The sequence below is a fragment of the Gadus macrocephalus genome, chromosome 11 (assembly GCF_031168955.1).
Source record: "Gadus macrocephalus chromosome 11, ASM3116895v1".
Classification (NCBI taxonomy): domain Eukaryota; kingdom Metazoa; phylum Chordata; class Actinopteri; order Gadiformes; family Gadidae; genus Gadus; species Gadus macrocephalus.
Genome location: NC_082392.1, coordinates 4,222,539 through 4,246,475, shown reverse-complemented (window position 1 = coordinate 4,246,475; position 23,937 = coordinate 4,222,539). Strand labels below are relative to the sequence as shown.

The window sequence follows — 23,937 nt, the reverse complement described above, 5'->3', positions numbered from 1 at the left end:
CGCGTGCCGATGGAGCGGCTGCGACCGTAGATTATGGAATGTCTGTCGGGTGGTGGCGGTAGCGGCAGCGGGGGCTTGGCGAGCGCCTGGCTGAGGAGTGTGTTGAGGCTGTTGTAGAGGCCGGGGCTGTGGCGCAGAGCGTTGTTCTGGAGCTTCCTGGGCCCCGCAGGGGGACTCTGGTGCTGGTGGTTGCTGTGTTGGTGGTGGGTGGTGGTGGTGGTGGTGGTGGGGAGGAGGGGGTGGTGTGGGTGTGCGAGCAGGGGGTGGTGGTGGGGGCGGTTGTTCTGCTGCGGGGGAGGGCGGAGAGGGGGCGCCTCGTTCTCGTGCACAGAGCAGCTGCCGTCCAGGCTGCCAGAGCGACTGTGGACCGACACCTGGAGAGAAGGAAGACGAGGAATGAGATGAGGGAGAAAAAAAAGGATGATGGAGGTGAGAGGAGAGTGAGAGGGAAAGTGAGGAAGATGAAGATTGAGGAACAGGAGATGAAGATGAATATTAAGGAAGAGGAAGATGACTTGGCAGGGAAGAGACTCATGGGCCCAATCCCAAAGTGAGCCCTGAGGACTGAGGACTCACAGACTTAATTTATCTCAGGGTCTAAGTGAGGTGTGTGATGCCACATGGGCTCAGATAGGTATAGATGGGATTGGGACAGCACCTCTCGGGAGCACATGTTACCTTGGCAACGTTTATGACAAAGATGCTGCTGACACGTGCCGGTTTGGGAATTCTCATTTTTAGCTTCTTTTTGTTTTTTTGTGAATGCAATGAAAACAATCGGCTACAGCAATTTATTGATATTAGAAAATATAATAATCATGAGACAGAACAGGCTACATTTGGCTGAATTATAAAAGGTGTAATTAGTTACATGAAGAGCCGTTTGGGAGCCAAAAGAGCCGGCTCTTGTTGGTGAGCTGATCCAAATGATCCGGCTCACTAAAAAAAAGGGCCGAAATTCCCATCTAGTCGCGCATTGACAGTAGCGTGGTCTTGTTGTTTACCTTCCTAATTTCCGGATTTCCCTATGTCTCCGCGGTAAACATCACAACGCTTTGTCTGCCACTGATGCAGAATGACGGAAAGGGCTCGGTAAGTATGGACTCAAACCCTCACGCCCTTTGGAATTCGACATTGGGGCAGCCCTAAAGCCTTAATAATTTCGCGAGATTTTTACTAATAATTTACTAATTACTAATAACCGATTTGACATTACCAGCACGATTTGTTTGGATAAGCACAAGAAATGTCTCCCAGGTGGCGTGTATTAATGGACATCGCTACTGTGTGTCATTAAATTCAGTAGCATTAATAGTATCGTTACATCCAAACATAACCGGTTTGTACCACTTTCTTGAATATGGCAGTTTGTTTGTGTTTATATTCCCAATCCCTCCTTTCCCATCGCTCTCTCTGTGTGCTTTATTTCACTGTCCGTGCGTTCCTCCTTCTACCTGGTATCCATCCAGTGGGATCATGACGGGCAGGCTGCTCTGCCGGCTGTGTTTCCAGCTCTGGAGCAGCAGCTGCTGGGCCTCCACCCTCTCCTTCTCCCGCTCCACGCTGCGCTGGCCTTCCCACAGCCGGTCCACGTTCTGCTGGTACTCCAGCAGCTGGGCATCCAGCTCCTTGCGCTCGCAGCGCAGCCTCTCCGCCTCTAGGGTGGCACTGTTGCTCACGCTGCTCAAGCAGCAGCTCGTGCTGGGTCTGGGAACAGCACAGAGGAAGAACTTCTCAAACATCGGCTTGGATATGGGACAGGGATGGAAGATACAGCCAGCTGATGTTTTGTAGGAATGATCACAATGGGTTTCTGGGTTGCGAAGCCCTAGCAAAAAGGGCGCCTTCACTTGATGACTTTAGCCATTCGACAATTGAGATACACGTAAAGTCAGCATCTACAAAGCTTATTTTATCCTTTTATCCAGAATATGGAAGTTACACAATTCATACAACTCACCAGTTACATTGAAACCAACAGTGTTACGAACAACATTTCATACTTCTACACAACCGGTGTGTCATGTGTGTGACACACAATTGTATATACGTGGTTTTCAATATAAAACATAGTGAAAGGATTTCAGTGTGTGCATCAGTACATTTTCAACATTTCAGCCACATTAAAACAATACTGTGATACTGATAACCATGATCAATATGACCCTGTTATGTAACGTTCGTACCGTTTCATCTCTAACTTGCTAAAAGGCCAATCTGCAACCGTAACGCTAGATGTAACTAAATCCTACAAACAGCACCTTTAAGAACTTCTTAATGCAAGGAACGCTCAAACATGACCTCAAATACACGATATGCCGCTGAGATCCCGACAGACAAAAGAAAAAATGTATTCCATTTTAATACGAGGATTAAATCACATTTTTCTAATTGGCTTAGAATGGTGACCGGGCCGTTTGAATCCCCAGCACTGTGAGCGTCCTGAAGGGCCTCAGAGGAACCACTGGTTGATCACTTCCATCAGCGCTTATCCAACAAGCGGGCATGGCGGCTGCTTGTTAAGGAGAGGAAAGCAGACCAGCATGGCGCACCTGTTGCTTGTCCCGGGCCAGGCACTCCCGGTCCCACAGCTGCTGGTCCTGCTTTGAGCCTGGCGTGGAGCTTGTGCACCCCGTCCCACGTCGTCCCTTCTCCGGTCCGAATCCTTCCTCTCCGTGTCCTCCTCTTCCTCTCCAGGCTTCTCTGTTTCTCGTGATCCTGGAGCCGATGGGTGACCAAACGTTCTTGTTTAAGCAGTATGGTATATGGTGATGTTTTTTTGTTTGGCCTTTATAGTACGATGATGCTGAGGATGATGCATACCTGGTTGTTTTGAAGAGCGATGCGGGGTTGTGGACGTGGTCCTTCCATGCGGAGGACTTTCTGGACTTCATAGTAACTGTCTGGAGTGTAACCACAGCCTGCAGACACCAGGGGGAGACTTATACTAACACCACGGGCTACTGACTGCTGGTTCACTGCCGGTGGAGCAAACAAGAGTCCAGACACTCTCTTGGGGCAACACTAAAGGTGAGCTAAAGATCTATCAATGATGTCATGAACTTGATTCCACAGTAATATTTACAGTTTTTAATTTGCATGACAATAAAAAATAAATACATGGAACGTCAATGGACAGTCAGGGAGTAAGTCCAAACTACGGGCTAAACTTCTAATAGCACACTATTATCTACATTTTCCGTGACTACTCACCTGCAGGCTGTAGAGAAGCTGCGTCAGACTCTGGACACTCTCCGCCACCTACAGGACACACAGTGTTACTGCATGTGCCTGAAGCAATCCAACGCAAAACGTTGAATCAAATGAAACATAAAAAATTCACTGCAGTGACCGCACCGTTGCTTGTGTGCCATTGACGTCCCCGCTCTGCTCGGTGGGAGAGTTGCACAATAATCCGTCAGCCCTGCCAGTCGCCGTCGGACATCAGGGAGTTTGAGCTCACGCTGAGCGTGCTCAGATAATCCGCTACGGTAAAAAGAAAATTAAAATGAACTAAATAAGGCGGCAAATTAAATGACAGGTAGATAGAAAGTAAATAAGATGGACCGTTTTGTGTGCATCATAGTATTAACGTATTATTAATTGATAATTGTCTTACACTTGGCTACATTAAGAAATGTATACCCCATGACCACTCACTGGTGAAATATAATTTATGCAAAAAGGCTGCAAATGATTTGTATTTCAAAGCACAATATAAAATAAGACAAAAATAGGTGAAAGTGGAAAAAGAGCATCCATGGACACCACAACAACACATTCAATGCATCCTTCGGCTACACCTCGAATGATTGAAGCGAGATAGAGTGAATGAATAGAACATATATCAGTACGTTCAGAGGGAGACTCCTGGATACTGCCGTGGCTGTTGTAGCTACAGTTCTCTGGACCCTGGCTGGAAAAGGCCCTCCCCAGCCTGCAGAATATTCAACAGCCTCTCCGCTGGTGTGACACATAAACCATTATTAGAGCAGTTCAGAAAAGAAACACTCACAACCACCATTTTGACCAATTTTTCATGCAGAATTGATTTTATATTTTCACACTCCGTTGGTAAAAACACTATACACAGTGCTTCAAAATCTATCTATTCCGGTTTCTTCAAAGTCCAACAACCAAGGCCATGGCTCTCATGTATATAAGATACTTAAATATAATTTTGCTTGGCTGTGCCTTTTCTGACAAACTAGCCCCACCCTCCCCCACCCCCCTCACCCTCTTTCACAGCGGCTGTAAGAAGTGTGGACGCCTGTCTTGGTGTGTCGGCGTCAGTCTCGGGCGACGCCAGCAGGATGGCGCTGTGTCACTGGCTCTCCCGGTCCAAGCGTTAGTTCCGTAAGCTCGGCATAGAGCTGCAACTTCTCCTCCAGGGGTGCTGCATATCTGCTGGTCCTGGCTCAGTAGAGTCTCTGCAGAAAACACATTTGCAAACACATGGTTGTTTATAATGTGTTGTCTAATTTGGTTTTGCTTTCCATCTAATTCAAAGTGGAATTGGAAATGAAGAGCGAATGTTATGTTGTGTGGATTACCCAGCAGGGATATTGAATTTACAGTGTTGGGTTGGGATGTTTTTATTGACCTTGGAACTTTTGAATCTTCTGTACTCTGGCATCGGATGCTCGCCTGGCTTCCTCTGACTCAGTGCTGCGCTCCTCCTCCTCCTCTTCCTCAGGACAGCTGAGAGACGCGCACACACACACACACACACACACACACACAGAGAGCACGTCGTAACGTTTGGAATGGCAACAGATGGATCAGCACAAACTAACACACAAACGGACTGCTGCAGACTTGGTCACTGCAAACACACCGTGTACACACACACACACACACACACACACACACACACACACACACACACACACACACACACACACACACACACACACACACACACACACACACACACACACACACACACACACACACACACACACACACACACACACGGCCCACCTCTCCACAGCGTGGCGTATGTGTCGCATCCACGCGTTCCTCTCCTCCCGGGTCGCCGTATGAACCTCGTACATCTCGGGCCCCACGGAGGAGGCGGAGATCAGGAACATCCCTCGCTCCTCATTGGCTACCTCCCTGACGATGAGCTTCTGCAGGGGGATGACGGGGCGGCTTCTGGTCCTATTGCACGGAGGAGCGTAAACAAGCCCATTCATTGGCTAAAGGGACCTCGCATTCACATTTCTGTATTGACCCCGGGACGGGGGATTGCTGTGAAAGAAGCAATGTGTACTATTAAGCCCCCCCCCCCAATCAGTCGGAGGGCAACATTCGGAATTAAAGACACTAAATAACTGTGCTGTCCACTCCGGCTGGCGGGCCCCAGCTGGATGCTCGGGAGTGCGGAAGGTGAGATGAGGAGAGAGATACAAGCTGGCCAGTTTTTTCATTCGTAGAATACGCCAGTTGCACTATGTGATTGCATATACATACACGTCTGTGTGTATGGAAGAGTCACTGAAACACATAGGTTCGTACGGAGGTTACGTACGCGTTGAATGACATTCTCTACACAAACCCGTTCGTCAGCAGGAGAGATGTCTGTCTGAAACGCGTGCGTGTGTACAGTTTCACATGACATGCTGAACGTACCACGGCAGCAAACACATAACGTTGGTCCTTCTCTTGCAGGAACACCAGAACGTCGGTGAGCAGAAGAGCCAGCGTGTCTATTAAGGGAGGGAGGGAGGGAGGGAGGTAGAGAGGAGAGAAAGAGATTTCAGATGTATTAGAAATAATGCCCACACCAAACCTTGGCAGGCCATGGTCACACACTTTCCACCTGACCCTAAATTCACTTTGCTTCTTTAGCAGGACAAACATACAATACTGTATGTGTTGCTACAGCATTTGGACATTGCTATACATAGATAACATTCTCTTTCTCCCTCTCCGACCTCACCCAGCCATCGCACCCTCTCTCTCCTGACCCCACCCCCTCCCTCTCCCCCATTTCTCTCTTCCGACCCCCGCCCCTTCCTCTCCCCCTTATCCCTCCCCTCTGTTGTCTCTCCCTCCTCTATCTGTCCACCTCTTTCTCCATCCCTTTCACCCCCCTCCCCCTCCCCCTACCGCCATCTCTCCTCTCCCTTGCCCATTTCTCTCCCTCCCTCTCTATCCACCCTCTCTCTCTCTCCCTCCCTTTTTAACACCTCTCCCTCATTTCTCTCTTCCTCCCTCTCTATCCACCCTCTCTCTCCCTCTCCTCCCCCATTGCCCTCTCTCTCTCTCTCTCTCTCTCTCCCTCTCTCTCCCCTCTCCCTCCCTCTCTATCCACCCTCTCTCTCCCTCTCCTCCCCCATTGCCCTCTCTCTCTCTCTCTCTCTCTCTCTCTCTCTCTCTCTCTCTCTCTCTCTCTCTCTCTCTCTCTCTCTCTCTCTCTCTCTCTCTCTCTCTCTCTCTCTCTCTCTCTCTCTCTCTCTCTCTCTCTCTCTCTCTCTCTCTCTCTCTGCCTTTTAACACCTCTCCCTCTTCTCCCCCATTGCTCTCTCCCTCTCTCTCTCTCTCCACCCTTTCCCTCTCCCTCCACTCCACCCCTCCCACCCCGCCTGGCTCACCTTTGAGCCGTCCCGTGGCGGTCTTCCAGTAGACCAGGCCCTTGTGCTGCAGGCCGCGCTGGGGGCTGCGGAGGTCCTGCTTGCGGAACACCTTGTCGTTCTTCAGCTTGGCCAGGCTCTTGTTCTCCAGGCGCCCCAGCACCTCCTGCAGCTCCTGGTCCTTCTCGAAGCGACTCACGCTCAGGTCCACCGCCGTGATGATGTCCCGGATCTGGAACAGCGCCCGCGACAGGTCGGCGTAGTCCTGGCTGCCCTCTGTGTGTGTGTGGGGGGGGGGGGGGGGGGGGGGGGGAGAAGGACATGTTATGACAACGACGCAGCTGGGCTTGGTTATTGTGTGTTATGATTGGTATAGCGTACATAGGAACGATCATGTTTACAGTATATGCACACACACTGCCGTGCATGCAGACGTACGCAAAAGCACACACACACACACACACACACACACACACACACACACACACACACACACACACACACACACACACACACACACACACACACACACACACACACACACACACACACACACACACACACACACACACACACACACACACACACACACACACACACACACAGCGCTCCCTACCCTGCGAGTACTGCAGTATCCGTTCTAGCAGTACTGGGTACTTGGTGATGCGCTGCGTGACCAGCAGGATGAACTCTGGCACCTCCCTCCGCTTGACCAGTGACTTGTTGCTCTGTTGCTGTGGAGAAACCAACACGGGGTGGAGGGTCGTCACGCCAGACCACCACGCAGGCCGACACAATCGCCTCTCTTTCGGCCCGTAGCCAAATGAGGGTCAACGGTGGAAGGTGGAAACACCGGTGCGACGCTTGTGGCGAAGGCCTTACCTTGACAAAGAGCTGGAGCTTCTTGTTCTGCTGCTGCAGCTCCTTGAAGAGGTTGACCGCCTCCGTGTGGTGGCTGCAGAAGTCCCCGTACAGCTGCTTCATCTTCTCCGCATTCTCCTCCGAGAACTGAAACGTCAGCGTCCAGCGTGAGCGAGCGCATGTGCATGTGCGTGCGTGTGCGTGTGTGTGTACGTGTGTGTGTTGGTGGTAAAATTGCAGTCAGGCGTTTACATTTTTTTTGTTTTGTTTGTTTTGTTTTTTTGTTAGTTTGTGGATATATAAACTTATATGTAAATATACACACGTGTGTTTGTGTGAATGTGTTGTATGCAATATATAGCTATTTCTGTCTGTGACATACACACATATATATATATATATACATATATATATATATATATATATATATATATATATACACACATATATATATACACATACATACATACATACATACATACATATATATATATATATATATATATATATACATAAACATGTGTGATTATTCTTGTTTAAGTAATACATACATACATATGTGTTTGTATATAAATATATTTATTTACACATAGTGCTTACATGCCTTCACCTCCCTCCCTCCCTCCCTCCCTCCCTCCCCCCCCTCCTCCCTATCCGGGGGTGTTCTGCGTTGCTCCCCCGTGCCGCGGGCTGACCTGCTGCAGCAGCAGGTCCCCTATGTTCTGGATCTCCCTCCCTCCCTCCCTCCCCCCCGCCCTCCCTCCCTCCCCCCCCCCCCGTGCCGCCTGCTGACCTGCTGCAGCAGCAGGTCCCCTATGTTCTGGATCTCCCTCCCTCCCTCCCCCCCCCGTGCCGCCTGCTGACCTGCAGCAGCAGCAGGTCCCCTATGTTCTGGATCAGGTAGTCGCGGGGCTGGTGGGCCTGGGAGCTGGCGTGCCGGCGCTCCTGCAGCGCCCCGAACAGGTTCCTGTGGAACAGCAGCAGGGGGTCCAGGCAGGGGAAGACCCGCGCCACGCAGGCCCAGTCCAGCTGCAGCTCCTCCAGCATGCCCCGGCGGAACACCTCCGCCATGACGGTCAGCGTCTGGATGTGGTGCAGCTCCGTCTGCATCAGCTCTGGGTGGGGGTGGGGGGGGGGGGGATCTATTGGTTAAGGTGAGACACCGTGTGTGTGTGTGGGGGGGGGGGGGGGGAGGGTGGTGGGATCTATTGGTTAAGGTGAGACACCGTGTGTGTGTGTGTGTATGTGTGTGTGTGTCTGTGTCTGTGTCTGTGTCTGTGTGTGTGTGTGTGTGCGTGTGTCATCATGATGGGAAAGTCACCCAGGACATTCAGCCCATGACCGGGAAATTGACCCATGATGGAGAATAAGGGCGACACTGCAGAAAGTATAGTAGTAATAAGGGAAGATATCAAAAAGTAATATATAATTATAAATAAATGTAACAATAAAATAAATAACAATAAAATGTATACTATTAATCCTATTCTGTCTTTTAGAAAGGAATACCTTAAGGCAAACATAAAGCCTTATATACACCTTTTTAGACACCAGTTCAGACAATGAACAGAACTTTATACCACAAAAATACCCATCCATCCATATGCATCCATATATATATCAATGTATACACATTCAGTTCAATGTGTGTTCAAACTTTATTGTGGTACTGCATCACTTCCTCCTCCTAACCTTGATTGGCCACAGCAGCTACTTACACAGTAGTGAGAGACACACAGGCACACTGAATCAGGGCTGAGTCAAACAGCATTGTTTTGATCCCATGCAGAGGCATGCTGGGATTGTTTGACATCAACGGGCAGGGCTCCTAAAATGAGAGTTTCCCCAGTGTAGTGTCCCATAAACAAGGGGACATCAGTTCTTTCCAGGAACAATCCCTTGTCCTCGGGGACGAGGATTTGGTCATGTGGGATATGCTTGGGAGCATAAAAATTACAACGCGAGATGCATGGGAGCATAAAAATTACTCAGGCATTTCTACTCTTTTGTAGGCGTTAGTATTGCTCCAAACAACAGCCTGTATTCTGAGGAGGAACGTGGAGACCCAGAGAACACGGGTATGTTACAGTTTTCCAAAGCTTAATGTGACACTGATGTCTCTTCTCAGGCTGAGCCAATGAATGAAGAGGAAGAGGTTACCCAGTCAAAAGCAGTGTAGATGTGAATATGAAGTCACTCCCCGCCACCTATCAGACACATGCATGTGTGTACACACACACACACACACACACACACACACACACACACGCACACACACACACACACACACGGCGTCTCACCGTAGATGACGTCCTGCCGCTTGATGGTGTGTTTGTCGTGCAGCCGGCAGTACTCTGAGCTCACTGCCAGACTCCAGGATTCCACCTCCAGGCCCAGCAGCACAGCTGAAAGCTCACTGAACAGGGGCGTGTCCACTGGTTCTTCAAGCAAAAACAAAAACATAACCTATCGTCAGTCATGCGGATGGCAAACCGCTGCCTTGAGTCTCGTCTCTCCAGGCCCCTTAGTGGTGGAGACACTGGCCACTCAGCTCCGTCGGCGCGCAGATTAAGAGTTCCCTCAGATGTAGCGTACGGCCGAGAAACGGCGCTGACCGCAAGTTTCAACCCTCGACGGTGAACTCACAACTGTCACTCATAAACGCCGACAGCACAACATTGACAACATGAATTCGGTTTTCAATGCAGAGAGACGTACGGCCACACTTCCTTTGGAGCACACTTAAGTGAGAATGGACGTAGCAAAGACGGCGATGGCAACGCAGGGCTTAAGGAGGAGCCCGGTGTCACGCGACTCTTCGTCACGGCCTCACCTTCTGTGGCGGCGGCGGCGGCGGCGGCGACGGGGTCGCTGGACGGGGGTGTCGACGCGGTCTGCATGGTCTCCTCGGAGAGGGAGCTCCGGCTCAGAGAAGCCGCTCCGGCCTCACCGTCCACGCCCGCTACGTCACTCAGACGCCGGCTGGCGGGATCGAGAAGTGAGGACATTAGACTCGGCTTTTACATACATCAACACAGTGCGTGCGCGCTGTATGTTTATGTGTGTTTTGTGTGTGTTCTGTGAGCATCAGTCTGCAGGTCTGTGCTCGTATATCTGTGTGTGTGTGCGTGTGCAGCACATAATACGGGAGACTACCTGCAGTCTGTGGAGATGGAGAGGCTCTTGGAGAGAGCAGCCGTCTCCCTCTTCTCTCTGGCTGCTGTGTTGAGAGAGGAGGAGGAGGAGGGGGAGGAAGAGAGGGATGAGGAAATGTCCTTTGCAGAGTCTGGCAGGAGGGTTTTGGAGAGAGAAAGAGCGGAGGGGGGAGGGGGGAGGGGGGAGGAAGATGATGGGGGGGCAAATGAAAGGAGGAGGATTAGGTCAGACGTTGGCGTCTCTGCGATTCTCAAAACACATGCGTCTGTTTAAAGTTCCAACGTTTTGTTTATGCTGAGTGAAACGGCTGCCTTATTGCAACTCAGTGGGGAGGTCTGTGTTTGTCAAGGTTTATTGTTGAACTGGGTGAGGGAATCATGGCAATAATCGTAAAGCGTGAAGCGCGGTCGCACAAGCTGTATATATACACACACACAGATCATTCGGTGTGACCGGCACTTATAAAAGTCTGTAAAAGACTGAATGGAAACACACAGCTTCCCAATGGACACCCCCTCTTTCAGTTAATGTTTAATAACCCCCCAGACTCTTTAGTCCACTATATGAGTACCAGAAATTTACAAAAACATCCAAATAGTTGTGTGCACACAGGCAGACTGTGTGCATAACCCCCCCCCCCCCCCCCCGTTACACTTTAACCGATAATGAACAACAGGGTGGGAGAGAGGAGAAGGGGGAGGTATCATCCCTAACTTTCTCTGTGGGGGGTGAGGGGGTGAAGGGGGGGGGGGGGGGGGGGGCACAGGTGGATGTAGTTGGAGGGTCGTGGAGGACGTGGCATGAAGAAAGCATGGAGGAGAGGGGGCATGAGACAGCGAACTCACTCTGTGGGAGAGTGGAGGCCTTGCCCTTTGTCGACAGTGCATTCTTGTCCTGCGGCTTCTGCGGACGAACATTAAGTTTGACGCAGGAGAACAGTGTGTCAGAGGAATCCAGCGTGAGAGAGTTTTGTCATTGTTGCTGTTCGTAATGGGATGGCGTGTGTGTTGGCAGAGGAGGGGGAGTCACCTTTGCACAGGGAGGTACGGAATCTCGACAGCTCTTGTGGACACTCAGGGAACAGTCTGTGACGAAAAGCAAAACACAATCAAACGATTGGATGGAGAAGCAAGCAAGACCCACTCCATCAACAGGTGGTTGGCAGAACATTTCCCCTTTCAAACAAAAGCTTAACTGTTTATAGTCACGTTAGAAGAAAAACATTGTTGACATCGTTGCTCAAAAAAGAAAGAAAACATTCAGCTCAACGTTCATGATGCGTGTTAGCGACCACTACACAGACGCTAAAAATAGAGGAGCCCTGGCCCAGAGAAGGAACTCACTGAAGCACTGCAGAAGGTCCTTCCCAGGAACGGGCCGGTCACAGGCCACGCAGACTGAAGGGCCCGGGGGGCCACTGGCCGCCACAAACTGGTGACCATTAGCACCTCCGGTCTTCTGCTTTCCCTCCTTCACCTCTTTCTCCTTCACCTAGAAAAACCAGTGCAGGGAGACCCGCCGGTTAACCGCGCTACTGGGTCGAAACACGACGGGCCTTGGCGGAAAAAATACGAAAAACAAGAAAGCTGAGAGAAGGACGGCACTATGGATGAGGAGGAAGAGAGGCACATCACATCCTGGTGGGGACAGCTGTTGGAGCAGAGCGTCTGTGTCACAGGGGCCTCTGAGTGGGCTTATGTCTATTGACTTGGTTAAGGTCCACAGAGACCACCGCTAACGCAATGTTTATTTTCTTATCAAACTTTTACAAGGACGTCCGAAGCGTGCGTGTGCGTGTGTGTGTGTGTTTGCGCGTGCGCGTGCATGTGCGCAACACTCCCGTGGCCGTTGTGTGTAGGAGTGAGAGAACAGTACGGTGGAATGTGTTGTTGTGGTGGCTCACGCTGTGCTGGGGGTCTGTGCATTATGTAAGAGGATATTTCACTGCGTCCCGTTGCTAAGATCTAAGGACAGGGAATTTGACCCTCTCCCCCAAATAAAAGGCCCTGCACGCGGACAATGGCTCAGCGGCCCTAGGAACCTAGAGCGGTGTGTAAAAAGGGTCTGGGTGGAATCTTTCCTCAAGACGCAAGACCGCGCGTTCCCCTCGCTGGTGGGGGGTGAGGGGCTGTGAGGTGCTGTAGCAGGGGGAGGCCTGCTCACCTTGGTCTTGCTGCGTGTGCTCGACATCCTGCTCTTCAGGAAGCTGAAGGTGCGGCTGACCTTGTACTTCTCCGACTCGACCTTGGAGGGGATTATGTACTTGTCCCAATCCTCCTCGTCCTCGATCCTGTAACGGGCGCCCAAACATGTCGACAGTCACCAAGGGCCCGTCGGGCGGCGGCGGCGTCAGACGTTTGTCTGAGCCTCAGTGTGCATTGTGACAAACCCATCACGCGTTCTCGTGGTTATGATGCAGTTATGATACAGATACATTATGAGGCGGTGAGGCTGTCTCGCAGTGGGTGGGCTGCTGATGGGTTTCATGCGGTCACAAGAGGAATGTCCAGCCCGCAGTGTTTCCAGCGCCCCCGGGGCGTCAGGCCATCACTCTTGAGGACATGCTTGGCATGCTGGGGGGGGGCTTCGTACCGACAGCTCGGCCCCCCCCCCCCCCCCTACCAGGTCTAGTCTGCGCTATTTATAGCACGACCTTGACGAGATGCAATTAATGAAAGGCTCGCTCATAGAAAACCTACGTTAGGGTAGAGACTAAAGACTAAAGACTAAAGACTAAGAGACATTCCCGCTGGAAGGCGAGCGACCAGAAAGGACCCCGAACGGTGTAGGCCCGTGCCAGGTGAATCGTAGCAACAAAACCATGCATTAGTTGGATGCATGGTTGAAAACATTCTGTGTGCTGCAAAGAGGGGAGGCCGTTAGTAGGTTCAACCATGAACAAGAGGCGTTGCAGTGTACATCCAGACAGGCATGAGGTAAGGAAAGCGGTCGTGGTGGTACTGGAAGAGCTGAGGGGCTCCGGTCGTGGTGAGAGGTGTTCAAAGGGGTTAGGCCTGACCAGAGCATGCGTCAAGGGGGGGATGGGAGTCTACACACATGCATGTCTGCGAGAGGACGCATTGTTATGCGATGATGACATACTCTTTGAGGAACTCGGTTAGGGTAAGGTGTTGGATGGACGTGCTGCCCTCCTCCTCTGCGGATTGGGCCCGCTTACGGAAACCCAGAATCCTGCGTGGATATACAACACACCTTAGGTCCGGCTCCTCTGTCCTACTGCTGGAGCTAACCTCTTCCCTCAACGACCGTAGGCTCAACCCACTCAACGATGTCATTGATGGCTCCATTAAGAAAAACTAATTATATATATATATATATATAGGGTTAGGATATTTCTTCTTTTAGAATCTTTATTTGTTTTAGGTCAAATATATTTACTAATCTATAGACACATGCCTAATATTAAGGGGTGAAATGGTATGTTAATTGATATTTATTAATTAGCTTATTTTATACATACATTAGGAATCATCCTTCTTCCTACAAACTCAAATATTAAGACAGTTTTGAGTTTGTTTATAAATGCATTATAGAGATGCATATAAATATGTATCTTCAAATTTAGGAGGAAGGGGGAGGGGGTAAAGTAGTATTTGTGATCTTGTATAGCTCACATATTTATATATACACACATAAATAAACTTATATGAAGATTTAGTAAATAGTTAATTTAATTTACACAATATCGTCTGGGGAGATTTACGGCAATGCATGTTGATTAGCAAATGAAATGTAATTAGAGCATGATAAGCCAGTTAGATGAGATAAACGACAGAAGGGACATTACCGGCCTGTGTGGAGGGAAAATGGATACACTATGAATGAAATGTAAGCTGGTTAAAGAAACGGTAGAACGGCAACACAACACACAGTGATCTCTGGCCTTGACCAAAATCAATGTACACATCGATACCTTCGATTACATCTGAAGCTAAGCGGGAATGGTGGCAAGAACAAGAATCTGTTTACTCAGGGTTATTTTGGGGTTGCAATCAGAGTGTTTTCTGGCCTCTGGGCCTTGTAACAGGAAGTATGTCACATCCTGCCCTGCCAGATCCTGACCACTGGTTTAATGTTGGAAAATGCAAATGAGTGTGTGTGTGTGTGTGTGTGTGTGTGTGTGTGTGTGTGTGTGTGTGTGTGTGTGTGTGTGTGTGTGTGTGTGTGTGTGTGTGTGTGTGTGTGTGTGTGTGTGTGTGTGTGTGTGTGTGTGTGTGTGTATATGCATGTGTGTATGTGTGTGCATGCAAATATCGGTGTGTGTGTGTTAGAATGTGAAACAGTGTGTGAGAATATGTGAGCGAGAGACTGTGTGTGAGTGTGTGTATGTGCATGCATGCATTCAACTATCAGTGCGTGTGTGTTAGAATGTTTAACAGTGTGAGAATGTGTGAGCGAGTGTGTGTGTCAGTGTCTGAATGTGTGTCTGTGTGTGAGCGAGAGTCTGTGTGAGTATGTGTGTGTTGCTCATGTTTGTGTGTGTATGTGTGTGTGCGTGGTGGGTGTGCACGTTTGTGTGTGTGTGCATGTGTAGGCAGATCCAGGCAAACCTCAAATCTAGTGGACAGCATTGTTGCCCTAAAAATGAGAGGAAGTCTGTTGTATAGTTCTACAACCCCACAGAGGCTTGACAATCTTTCCAGAGGCCGGTGAAATTATAGACTAGCTGTACCTCTTGTCTCTGGTTGTCTCCGTCAGGCTGTAGGCTCTCTGCTCTGAAAACAAAGCAAAGGAAGGAATAACACAGGACCAGTCAAAATATGTAGCTCATTTCGCACCAGAACAAAAGGGAGATTTGCCAATCATTTGGCGGATAACAACCATCATTTGCAATTATGACGATTAGAGCGAGAAAGAGAGCGAGAAAGAGAGCGAGAAAGAGAGCGAGCGAGCGAGAGAGAGAGAGATTCTACGGAGAGGCAAAAGGTAAACAAAAGATTCCCTGAAAACTCCTGGGTCCCGAAGACCCCCGCAGAGACAGAGGAAGCAGGGGAAAGAGACTTCACTGGAAAAACAGAGAAGGAAGTGAGTGGGAAAAAAACAACAACAGGGAGAAGAGAACAAATATCCGAGATGAGAAACACTTAGATTTTTCTCTCAGTAGAAGACTAAGCAGTTCAGTTTCTCTGAAGTCTTAAATCATAAAAACCTTTGTATTTCGAGCTGGCAGATTTTGGAAGACATTCAAATGGTTGAGTTAAGCATGTCAAGATTGGTTTGATTCATACAAATTGTAAACCAAAAAAATCTGTTCTACGCTTTCCAGCATTCAGAATTAGCACATCAAAGCAGCACTAAACACACTCTACCATTAACCCTTCAGCAGGGCAGCAGAGAAATATCACATGACTAGTATGCCATTCTAAAGCTTTGTGCTGTGCATGGCCGTTGTCCCTATTATGTTTAATGTACTAAAGAGGATATTTCCAACCCTGTTTTGGCACCATTCATTCTACAGCCCTAAAAAGCAAAACAGCACATTGTCCCTCAGGTCACCCCAAAAACGGTTGGCCCACCACGACTGTTATTCTCTGGGTTCGCCTTGCGCCTGACCGTGACGTTATTCTTACTAACTTAGTTAAGACGAGAGAGGGATGTAGAGAGAGAAAAGGCCTGAAGTCGAGATGTAGAGAGTAGGAGCTGATTGTCACATCTACACAGGACAAAAGATGACCTCTCTTAGAGCCGAGGTGCTCACTAGCTCGACACACACACACACACACACACACACACACACACACACACACACACACACACACACACACACACACACACACACACACACACACACACACACACACACACACACACACACACACACACACACACAAACACAGGCACAAACAACGCCCACTCAGCGTGATATAATTAAAGGCAAACGTCATAATTGTGCAACTTCTAAGGTTTCAGAGCGATACTAAGTTCCATCATTAAAGATCTAAGACGTGGTGCAGTAGTGACTTCACTAATTGTTAAAAATATCAAAAAATACATACAATTATAATCATACCAATAACAAGGTTATATTTGATCATTCAATATTATTACTTTATACAGCTGTATGACTGAGCATGCGCACAACAGAAAAATGTTTTGTGGTTGCAGATGGCTTCCATTCTCCGAATCCAGAGACGTTTACTGGGGTGTCAGGTTCCTAGACCTCGGCCTTGCCATGCCAGTTGAACTGAGATGCAAGCATCTGCTTCATTTGAATAACTGGGCTAACCTCAAAGTATTAGCTGAAGCTTATTGTTGGCTTCCTACCGTGCACTGCTGCTTATTATATCAAGCACCCTTTATAGCCCATGACCATAGCCTAACGACAATGTCATGCAGCCCATACTAAAATACACAAAATATACTTTTGGGACCACCTTGAGGGATATACACGGTGCGAGCAGCACTCAACATGTGCCTGTTTTGGCTTCCGAAGGTGAAAATGTGCAAGCAATGGAGTGCAGCCAAAGGTTTGAGTGATTTATGAAACCTGTCTGCGTGCTTCCTTTTCTGGACTTGTGCCCCATTTGTCCCTTTCAGCTGCACGACCCCCCCCCCCCCCCCGCCCCCCCCCTAGGTCATAGGTTGCACGGGGGCAAAGTTCACCCACCTTCTGCCAGGTCAGAGATGGCTGCCTCTCGGTTCAGCAAGGGCCTGGTCGGCTTGGCCTTGGGGGAGGAGTAGGAATAGGAGCGCAGGCGAACCTCGGCTTCGCCCCCCTGGGACTGGCGACACCGAGGAGGAAACGGGTGAGGGGTCAGCTGGATGAGGAGGTGGAGAGTCAGTCTGAACCTGTGGTTCTCAACCTGTTGGGCTGACCGCTCACACTGACTTCAAGTCGGCGGGGTTATGCACGGTGGCTTATACATTATTGCTCGGATGTGATTGCGGTTTTCACACGGAAAAAGTGGCACACAAGAATCGGCAGTTCAAGTTTCGATATGGTCTCTGCTTCCTCATTTATCACTGGCAGGGGTATTCCCTGAATGAGAAATGTGTTATTTTTTAATCTATACTTAGACTACTGAAAAGAGGAGTAAATCACACAAAATTCCATGGTCCACTTGAGGGCAACCACTGGGCAAGACGAAGAAACCCGCACCGAAGAAACCTGCACGATTTCCGAAGAAACCAGCCCTACGATATGGCACCTTGGAGGATGTTAGAATGTGATAATTCTCAAGTAATCAACTCAAAAAGTCTTGCGTTGTCTTTTTCCTACGTCTAACTCTCATATTCATAAAAAACATATACTTTTTTTAAAAAGTGCTACGTACAAGATGAATCAATTGATTCCGATCATTTCTCCGATATGTGTACCTGGGTTGATTTGTGCGTGCTGTCGCAGAGCGACTGGTTATAGTCTTGCAACGTTTCGCCGGAGCCCTTGTCCTCGACCGGAGCGCTGGGCTGCTGCCTCGGACACACCACAGGGTAGGAGTGGCACAGGATGTCTTCGTCACCGCTCCCACACTCCACACTGGGGCTGCTCACGTACGCCATCGATGACAAGATGACAAAAGAACAAACAGACGTGTGGGTCAAACAACACAAGCTTTGAAGTTTGAACAGGCATCGTTGTCGTCATCGTCATCGTCATCGTCATCATCGTCCTCTCCACACAGAGTGGTTTCGGTGACTTTGGAATCTATGCCCGGCCTCGCTCGGTCCTGCCGCACTACCTCCTCCACAGTCTTCTTCTTGTTAACAGTACTAGGTCCACGCCCTGGATGAAGAGCATTCTGAGGAGAGAGTCTGAGCTGACCTCATCCCTGGCCCTTGATATTATCGTGTTGGGTCAGGGACGGACTGCAACTGAAGGAAGTGTCACGATCCAGGGTCAACATTGTCATTTCCCCCAAAAAAATAAAAACCTTGTGAGGGCCGTGCGGGAACGGAAAGCGTTGGTAGGAAGGTACTTTGAAGTCACGCCTTTCTATTGAATTATAACGAAAGTAAAAACAGCTCCATTGTGAATGGGTCTCCGAGGGTTTACATCAGGCTAACTGAGCAGTTTATGTCAAAAATGAATAAATGCTGGAATATGCTCGATTGTAATACATCTCACTCTACAAGTAAAGAAGAAACAATATTTTTGTCCTTTGCAAGGAAAAAATATGAATCAAAGAAATGAAAAAAAAAATGAAAATAAGTTCCATGACTTTTTTTCTTCCAGCTAACAAAACAAACTGATTCATCTTCGAATGCAGCCTTCGCGTGCTGCTCTCAAACCCTTTTTGTTCAAACAAAGTGGCCAGTGGCACTCAGCGCCCCCCCCGCATTTTCAAAACACACTAACCGCATTTCAAGTGCTTATTTACGTCTTCCAAATTTCTGCCTGAAAAAAAAAAAAAAAACGTCATCGACCCGTCCGATGAAGAAGAAACGCAGAAACAACAAAGCCAGCGGCCCTACCTCAAACTCCGGACCGTCTCCGGCAGGCTGACGCCCCTGTGGTGCAGCCCGGGGGAGAGAGGCGCACTGGGCTGCGTCTGCCGCCGGTGTCCCTCGAACAGGCGGAAGGCGGAGGCCAGCGGGGAGGGAGGAAGGGACGGGGAGGAGGCGAAGGGAGAGCGGGGCGAGGCCGCGGGGGGGGACGGCGTCCCGCGGTGCGTCCCGACGGGGGGCTGCGGCGGTCCCCCGCCTCCGTTCTCCAGGGGTGTGGACGGGCGTCCGGCGACCGGGGGGCTCCTGGAGAACGGCGGACCCCCGCCGGGGCTCCCCGCCTGGGTCTCACAGCCGAACCCATCCTCCTCCTCCTCCTCCTCCTCTTCCTCCTGCTGCCCTGGAGAGCGGTACTTTATGTCCACATCGTCCACCTGGACGGGGGAAATTAAAACCAAACAAGTAGATATATTAAAGCTGTAAAACACAGAAGCGTATTCATGGTTTGCAAACCTCTGAAATTCGTTATTATTGTTCGGCAACCGAGTTGAAGGCTCCCCTTCAACTCTTCCATAGTTGCGTGTTATTGTACATGGCAGGATTGATTTAAAGACCCGCGATGAGGCTGCTCTTGTTATCTGAAGTCCCCACTCACCTGGTCCACCAGCATGGCGTTGGCGTACACTCGGTCTTTGCCGTGTATCATGGCCGACAGTCTGGCGGCCGCGGCCGAGGTGGAGCCCGGGGTCGGGTGTTTCCTTATCGGCTGGCCTTTCTCTAAAGAGCCACAAGCGAGACGGAGAGGGAAGGAGAGAGAGAGAGAGAGAGAGAGAGAGAGAGAGAGAGCGAGAGAGGGATATTACAATTTGGGTTTCCCAAGCAATGGAAAGTAACTTCAGACAAACAAAGGAAGTGACATGGGCTTCCTGGGAGGTTGCTCGCCATTGTTCCAAGATTAAACCCCCCCCCCTTATATGTAAATGCGTGCGTTGCAGCCCTCCGTTTTTCACACGAATGCGATTCCCCCATAACACGGACCGCGGTGTTCATAACATGCGAGCCCCATGATGTGTGGGGCTCCGCCCTGTCGTCGTCATGGCAACTGAGTGGAAATTGCCTCTGCCGGCGGGAACACGGTCGCATTATGAGCCACACTTCCTCAACAGTAGGGACACTGTGGCCAGGAGCCTGGCCCCCGAGGCACCTGGCCCTCCGAACACAAACAGTCGCCTGGCGGGATGTTACGGCAGGGCTGTGTGTTAGGGAAGTGGTTCAAAGAACACTCCGCGTAAACAGAGAACATCACGGCTCCCGCCACTCGGCACGCTGGGCTGTGCCCAAAATAAGCGGCGGATTCGCAGTGCATGAGGTGTAGGTGTAAATTCATAAAGCATGAGTTAGAGTTGGGGTTTAACTTTGAGTACGTCTTCCTTCTCTGACCCTACTCTCCCTTTAGTCTAATGTTGTTTAACAGCTAAGTTAAAGTTGATGCTTCTCTGCTTACAGCCATCGAGGGCACAAAAGTAGTCAAACACATGGCTTTATCGTCTTTGATGGAGCAAGTCGCTTACAGTAAAATGCATAAATGTAACCAGGTAGGAAGCAATTGTGTCTAAACAATGTGTGGGTATGTATGAAACAAGGCATTGTTAGCAACACATGCTAAACTAAACAAGCTAAAGCCATTGAAAAGAAGGTCAAGCATTTAGCTATAATGAATGGAAAAGTGAATTGCATTGTATATGATTTAGCCTAACCACACTGCAGCGAAATAACCATCGAGGCCCCCCCCCCCCCCCCAAGCAGACGATTCCCAAACAATGCAGTCATGATCCAGCGATGGCGCCAATGACATCGAAAAGCATGTCTTCTTTTCCCCATCTTCGGCAATGTTTCCTCTCTGCCTGAACCAGTGTTTCATAAACTATGTGTGGGGACCCACACTGGCTCGGGATCCATCTGGGAGTGGGTCATGGCCTGACAATGCAAAGAGGGAATCTCAGAAAACTCGAGACTACAAACGGAATTGGTGTAGTTAGCGTTTCGTTAAAGGACCACCAATTCCAGTGTTTCGAGTTTTTCGGCGTGTGATTGTGGATGGGTCCGACGCACACACTGAAAAACTAATTCCGAATAACCCCTGGCCTGGCTCATCTAAGTCGTGTCATGAAAAGAGTAAAAATGAACCCATCGTTTATCTACGTCTCCAAGATGCTGTCAGGGAGGTGAAGGGAAGGGAAGCGCAGTGTTTGCAGCATGCAGTAAATCAGACATGCGATTGGCTTGGTGCTTTGTTTAGGGGATGGAAGACCATCAATCTGAACAGGGGGGGGGGAGTCAAGTGGCGGTCCTGACGAGGACACCAGATGATTTCTGCTCCGACCGACATCAAACATGGCGGGAATAGAGCGCAGTGCACGTACCGCGGACCACAGCAGGATGCTAAAGACCACACTCCACTCCATCAACGGCCCGGGCCGTGAATCAGCCCACGTGCACCACTTGTAGATCTACTTAAACGACAGTTCACTGCGGTTCGAATCCAGAGATGAGAGGAGTAGCGAAGCACTGTTCCAAGTTCAAGTTCAATAAAAAAAAAAAACGCCTTATAAGCTTGAGCACCGATTCACAATTTTGACTCAATAATGGTTGACCTTCGACGTGAGACACGGCTACGGCACGTATTCACATTAGTTCTGGTCCACCTCAGATCCGAAGTGGACGGAGTAACTGGATGTGGGTCAGAAGGCCGCTTTAAACATGGAGAAGACCCCGGGCTTAATATTTGGGTTTTGGGGCCGCTCCAAATCCACAGCTGGCAACTGGGGGGGCCAGATCGTTCACACACTTCTGACCCATAAACACCGGCTCGGTGAGCATTACTGTCAGCCACTCGGATCTGTGTGCACCATTTCTCCACCGGGTCAGAAACAATGAGTTAGACGGGTCAGGTTAGAGCTGAGAGAAATTCGTTCCCCTGCCCCTGGAGAAAACGTCGTAACAAAACAAGATGCGGCGAGCTCCCGTTTCGGACACGGCTTTAAAGAATGTCCATTTTTGCACGGGGGTATGGGGAGGGTGTATGGGGAGGGGGTATGGGGAGGGGGTATGGGGAGGGGGTAATGGGGGAGGGGGGGGTGGGTTGTTTTCACAGGACGCTGCTGCTGGGAATGCCGGCTGCATGGGATACTGTGAATAAATCCCATTGTGACGGACAAGAAATACAGTAGCACTGTTTCAGAGAGAGAGAGAGAGAGAGAGAGAGAGAGAGAGAGAGAGAGAGAGAGAGAGAGAGAGAGAGAGAGAGAGAGAGAGAGAGAGAGAGAGAGAGAGAGAGAGAGAGAGAGAGAGAGAGAGAGATGAGAGAGAGAGAGAGAGAGAGAGAGAGAGAGAGAGATGAGAGAGAGAGAGAGACAAAGAGCGCAGTCACTTGCCATGTTTCCACATTGTGGCAGCTCAACACCGAGTGTGACCCTCCAGACGGCACAGACCCAAGGGGAGAGAGAGACAGACAGAATAAGTGAGTGTGAAAAAAGAGGTAGTGAGAAGCGGAGCGATCACAAGGAGCCTTTCTCAAGGTTCTGCTGTTTTTCTTGCGGCTGGTGAACTTACCTTCAGCGTAGTTTAGATAAACAGAGAAATAAGTCACTACAAAGCAGTGTTTTGTGTATTGTCTGAGTTTAGAAAAGCTCATAGGTTTGCAGTTTCACGGCTCTCATGACGTGACATCTAAGAGACTAAATCAAAGGAATACCATGTTGGAGGGAGCTGGGATAGCTAGAATAACAAGTATGGTTCGAACTGAGATGTAACTAAACACTATGGAGGGCTTCACTGCCTCAAGCCCCCTTTTGAAGCTTTCATGTGCCTTTCTTGTCAGATTAAAAAATAATAATAATAATTGCGTAGCAATTGTCCTCCAAGATCTACCAATCAACTGCTCGGGGTCATGGCACCTGCAAACTAACACGCTGGAACCCAAGAACCACAGGCTGTGCGCTCGCTATGTATTTATCTTCACTGCACGTCACCCAGACAGTGTGTTCCCAGGAGGGCTGGACGCACGGCGCACTGCAGTCCTGTCCCTCAGACAAACAGAAACAAACAAGGCCTCTCTGCCACACCTGAAACCACACTTCACATCACAGGTGGAAGCGCACGTGACAACGTCCGATCCCCCAGTTCCCTTTTCCTGTTCCACTCACAGACTGGACATTATTAAACTACATTCACCCACTCAAAAAACAACAAACCAAAGGCTGTGTCTTGGGTTTCACTCAAGACTTTTAAATTGCGCAGTGGGATGAATTCCACAAACCAATAACAGAGATTGTGTGCGCAAAGTTTGGTTTTGTCAATCACAATTAAGCAGCAATAACACGGGTTATCTGTCCGAGTGCTTATGGTGGGGGAGCAGGGCGAAGATGACTGGAGCAGAGCCATGACACAGGCCAGGCAGTAACCCGATCTGCATCTCTGACTTGTCTCGCGCTCTCTCCCTTTGCCTCGCTCCTTCAGTCTACTACCTCTCTCTCCCTCTCTCCCTCTCTCTCCCCTCCCCCTCTCTTCGCTCTTCAAACATACACAGACACCCTAGCACACTCATAACAACTTTTTTTAACCACCGTGGTCAGATTCGGGGCTATTTTAGGTGTTCATCTTTTGCTGATAATCCCCTGCGTGGGAATGGCCTCTGTACATGCATAGGCCTTGATGCAAATTATGTCCACGGCAATGTTGGATTACAGGATTATTTCAGTTTGTTGTTTGTAGTCTAACAGCAAATTAATCACAATAACTACCCACCCCTGGGGCCAAAAGAGAGGAGAGTGTCTTCAACACAGATGTTTAAAGTTGTTGCTGCTTGTGTACGCTTAAAAGAAACCCACCTCCTGACAGCAGGCGTGATGTTTGTATTGGCAAGCACACCCCAGTAAAG

General features: G+C 49.5%; 1 protein-coding gene across 1 annotated transcript in view; it reads right to left on the bottom strand.

Annotated features, from left to right (window-relative positions):
- Window positions 1-23,937, bottom strand: part of LOC132467489 (rho guanine nucleotide exchange factor 28-like) — a 37,817-nt gene that overhangs the window by 131 nt on the left and 13,749 nt on the right. Inside the window, 36 exon segments of the mRNA XM_060064810.1 lie at window positions 4-374; window positions 1,455-1,664; window positions 1,666-1,707; window positions 2,553-2,606; window positions 2,608-2,718; window positions 2,824-2,906; window positions 2,909-2,921; window positions 3,214-3,261; window positions 3,358-3,421; window positions 3,423-3,486; window positions 3,855-3,922; window positions 3,924-3,963; window positions 4,237-4,312; window positions 4,314-4,391; window positions 4,393-4,430; window positions 4,604-4,701; window positions 4,984-5,150; window positions 5,152-5,163; window positions 5,635-5,711; window positions 6,600-6,854; window positions 7,195-7,312; window positions 7,461-7,586; window positions 8,304-8,554; window positions 9,740-9,880; window positions 10,273-10,421; window positions 10,596-10,725; window positions 11,441-11,498; window positions 11,625-11,680; window positions 11,939-12,086; window positions 12,759-12,885; window positions 13,698-13,787; window positions 15,289-15,331; window positions 17,224-17,374; window positions 17,934-18,099; window positions 19,029-19,432; window positions 19,654-19,775. Coding sequence (XP_059920793.1) covers window positions 4-374; window positions 1,455-1,664; window positions 1,666-1,707; window positions 2,553-2,606; window positions 2,608-2,718; window positions 2,824-2,906; window positions 2,909-2,921; window positions 3,214-3,261; window positions 3,358-3,421; window positions 3,423-3,486; window positions 3,855-3,922; window positions 3,924-3,963; window positions 4,237-4,312; window positions 4,314-4,391; window positions 4,393-4,430; window positions 4,604-4,701; window positions 4,984-5,150; window positions 5,152-5,163; window positions 5,635-5,711; window positions 6,600-6,854; window positions 7,195-7,312; window positions 7,461-7,586; window positions 8,304-8,554; window positions 9,740-9,880; window positions 10,273-10,421; window positions 10,596-10,725; window positions 11,441-11,498; window positions 11,625-11,680; window positions 11,939-12,086; window positions 12,759-12,885; window positions 13,698-13,787; window positions 15,289-15,331; window positions 17,224-17,374; window positions 17,934-18,099; window positions 19,029-19,432; window positions 19,654-19,775 — 4,249 coding nt within the window.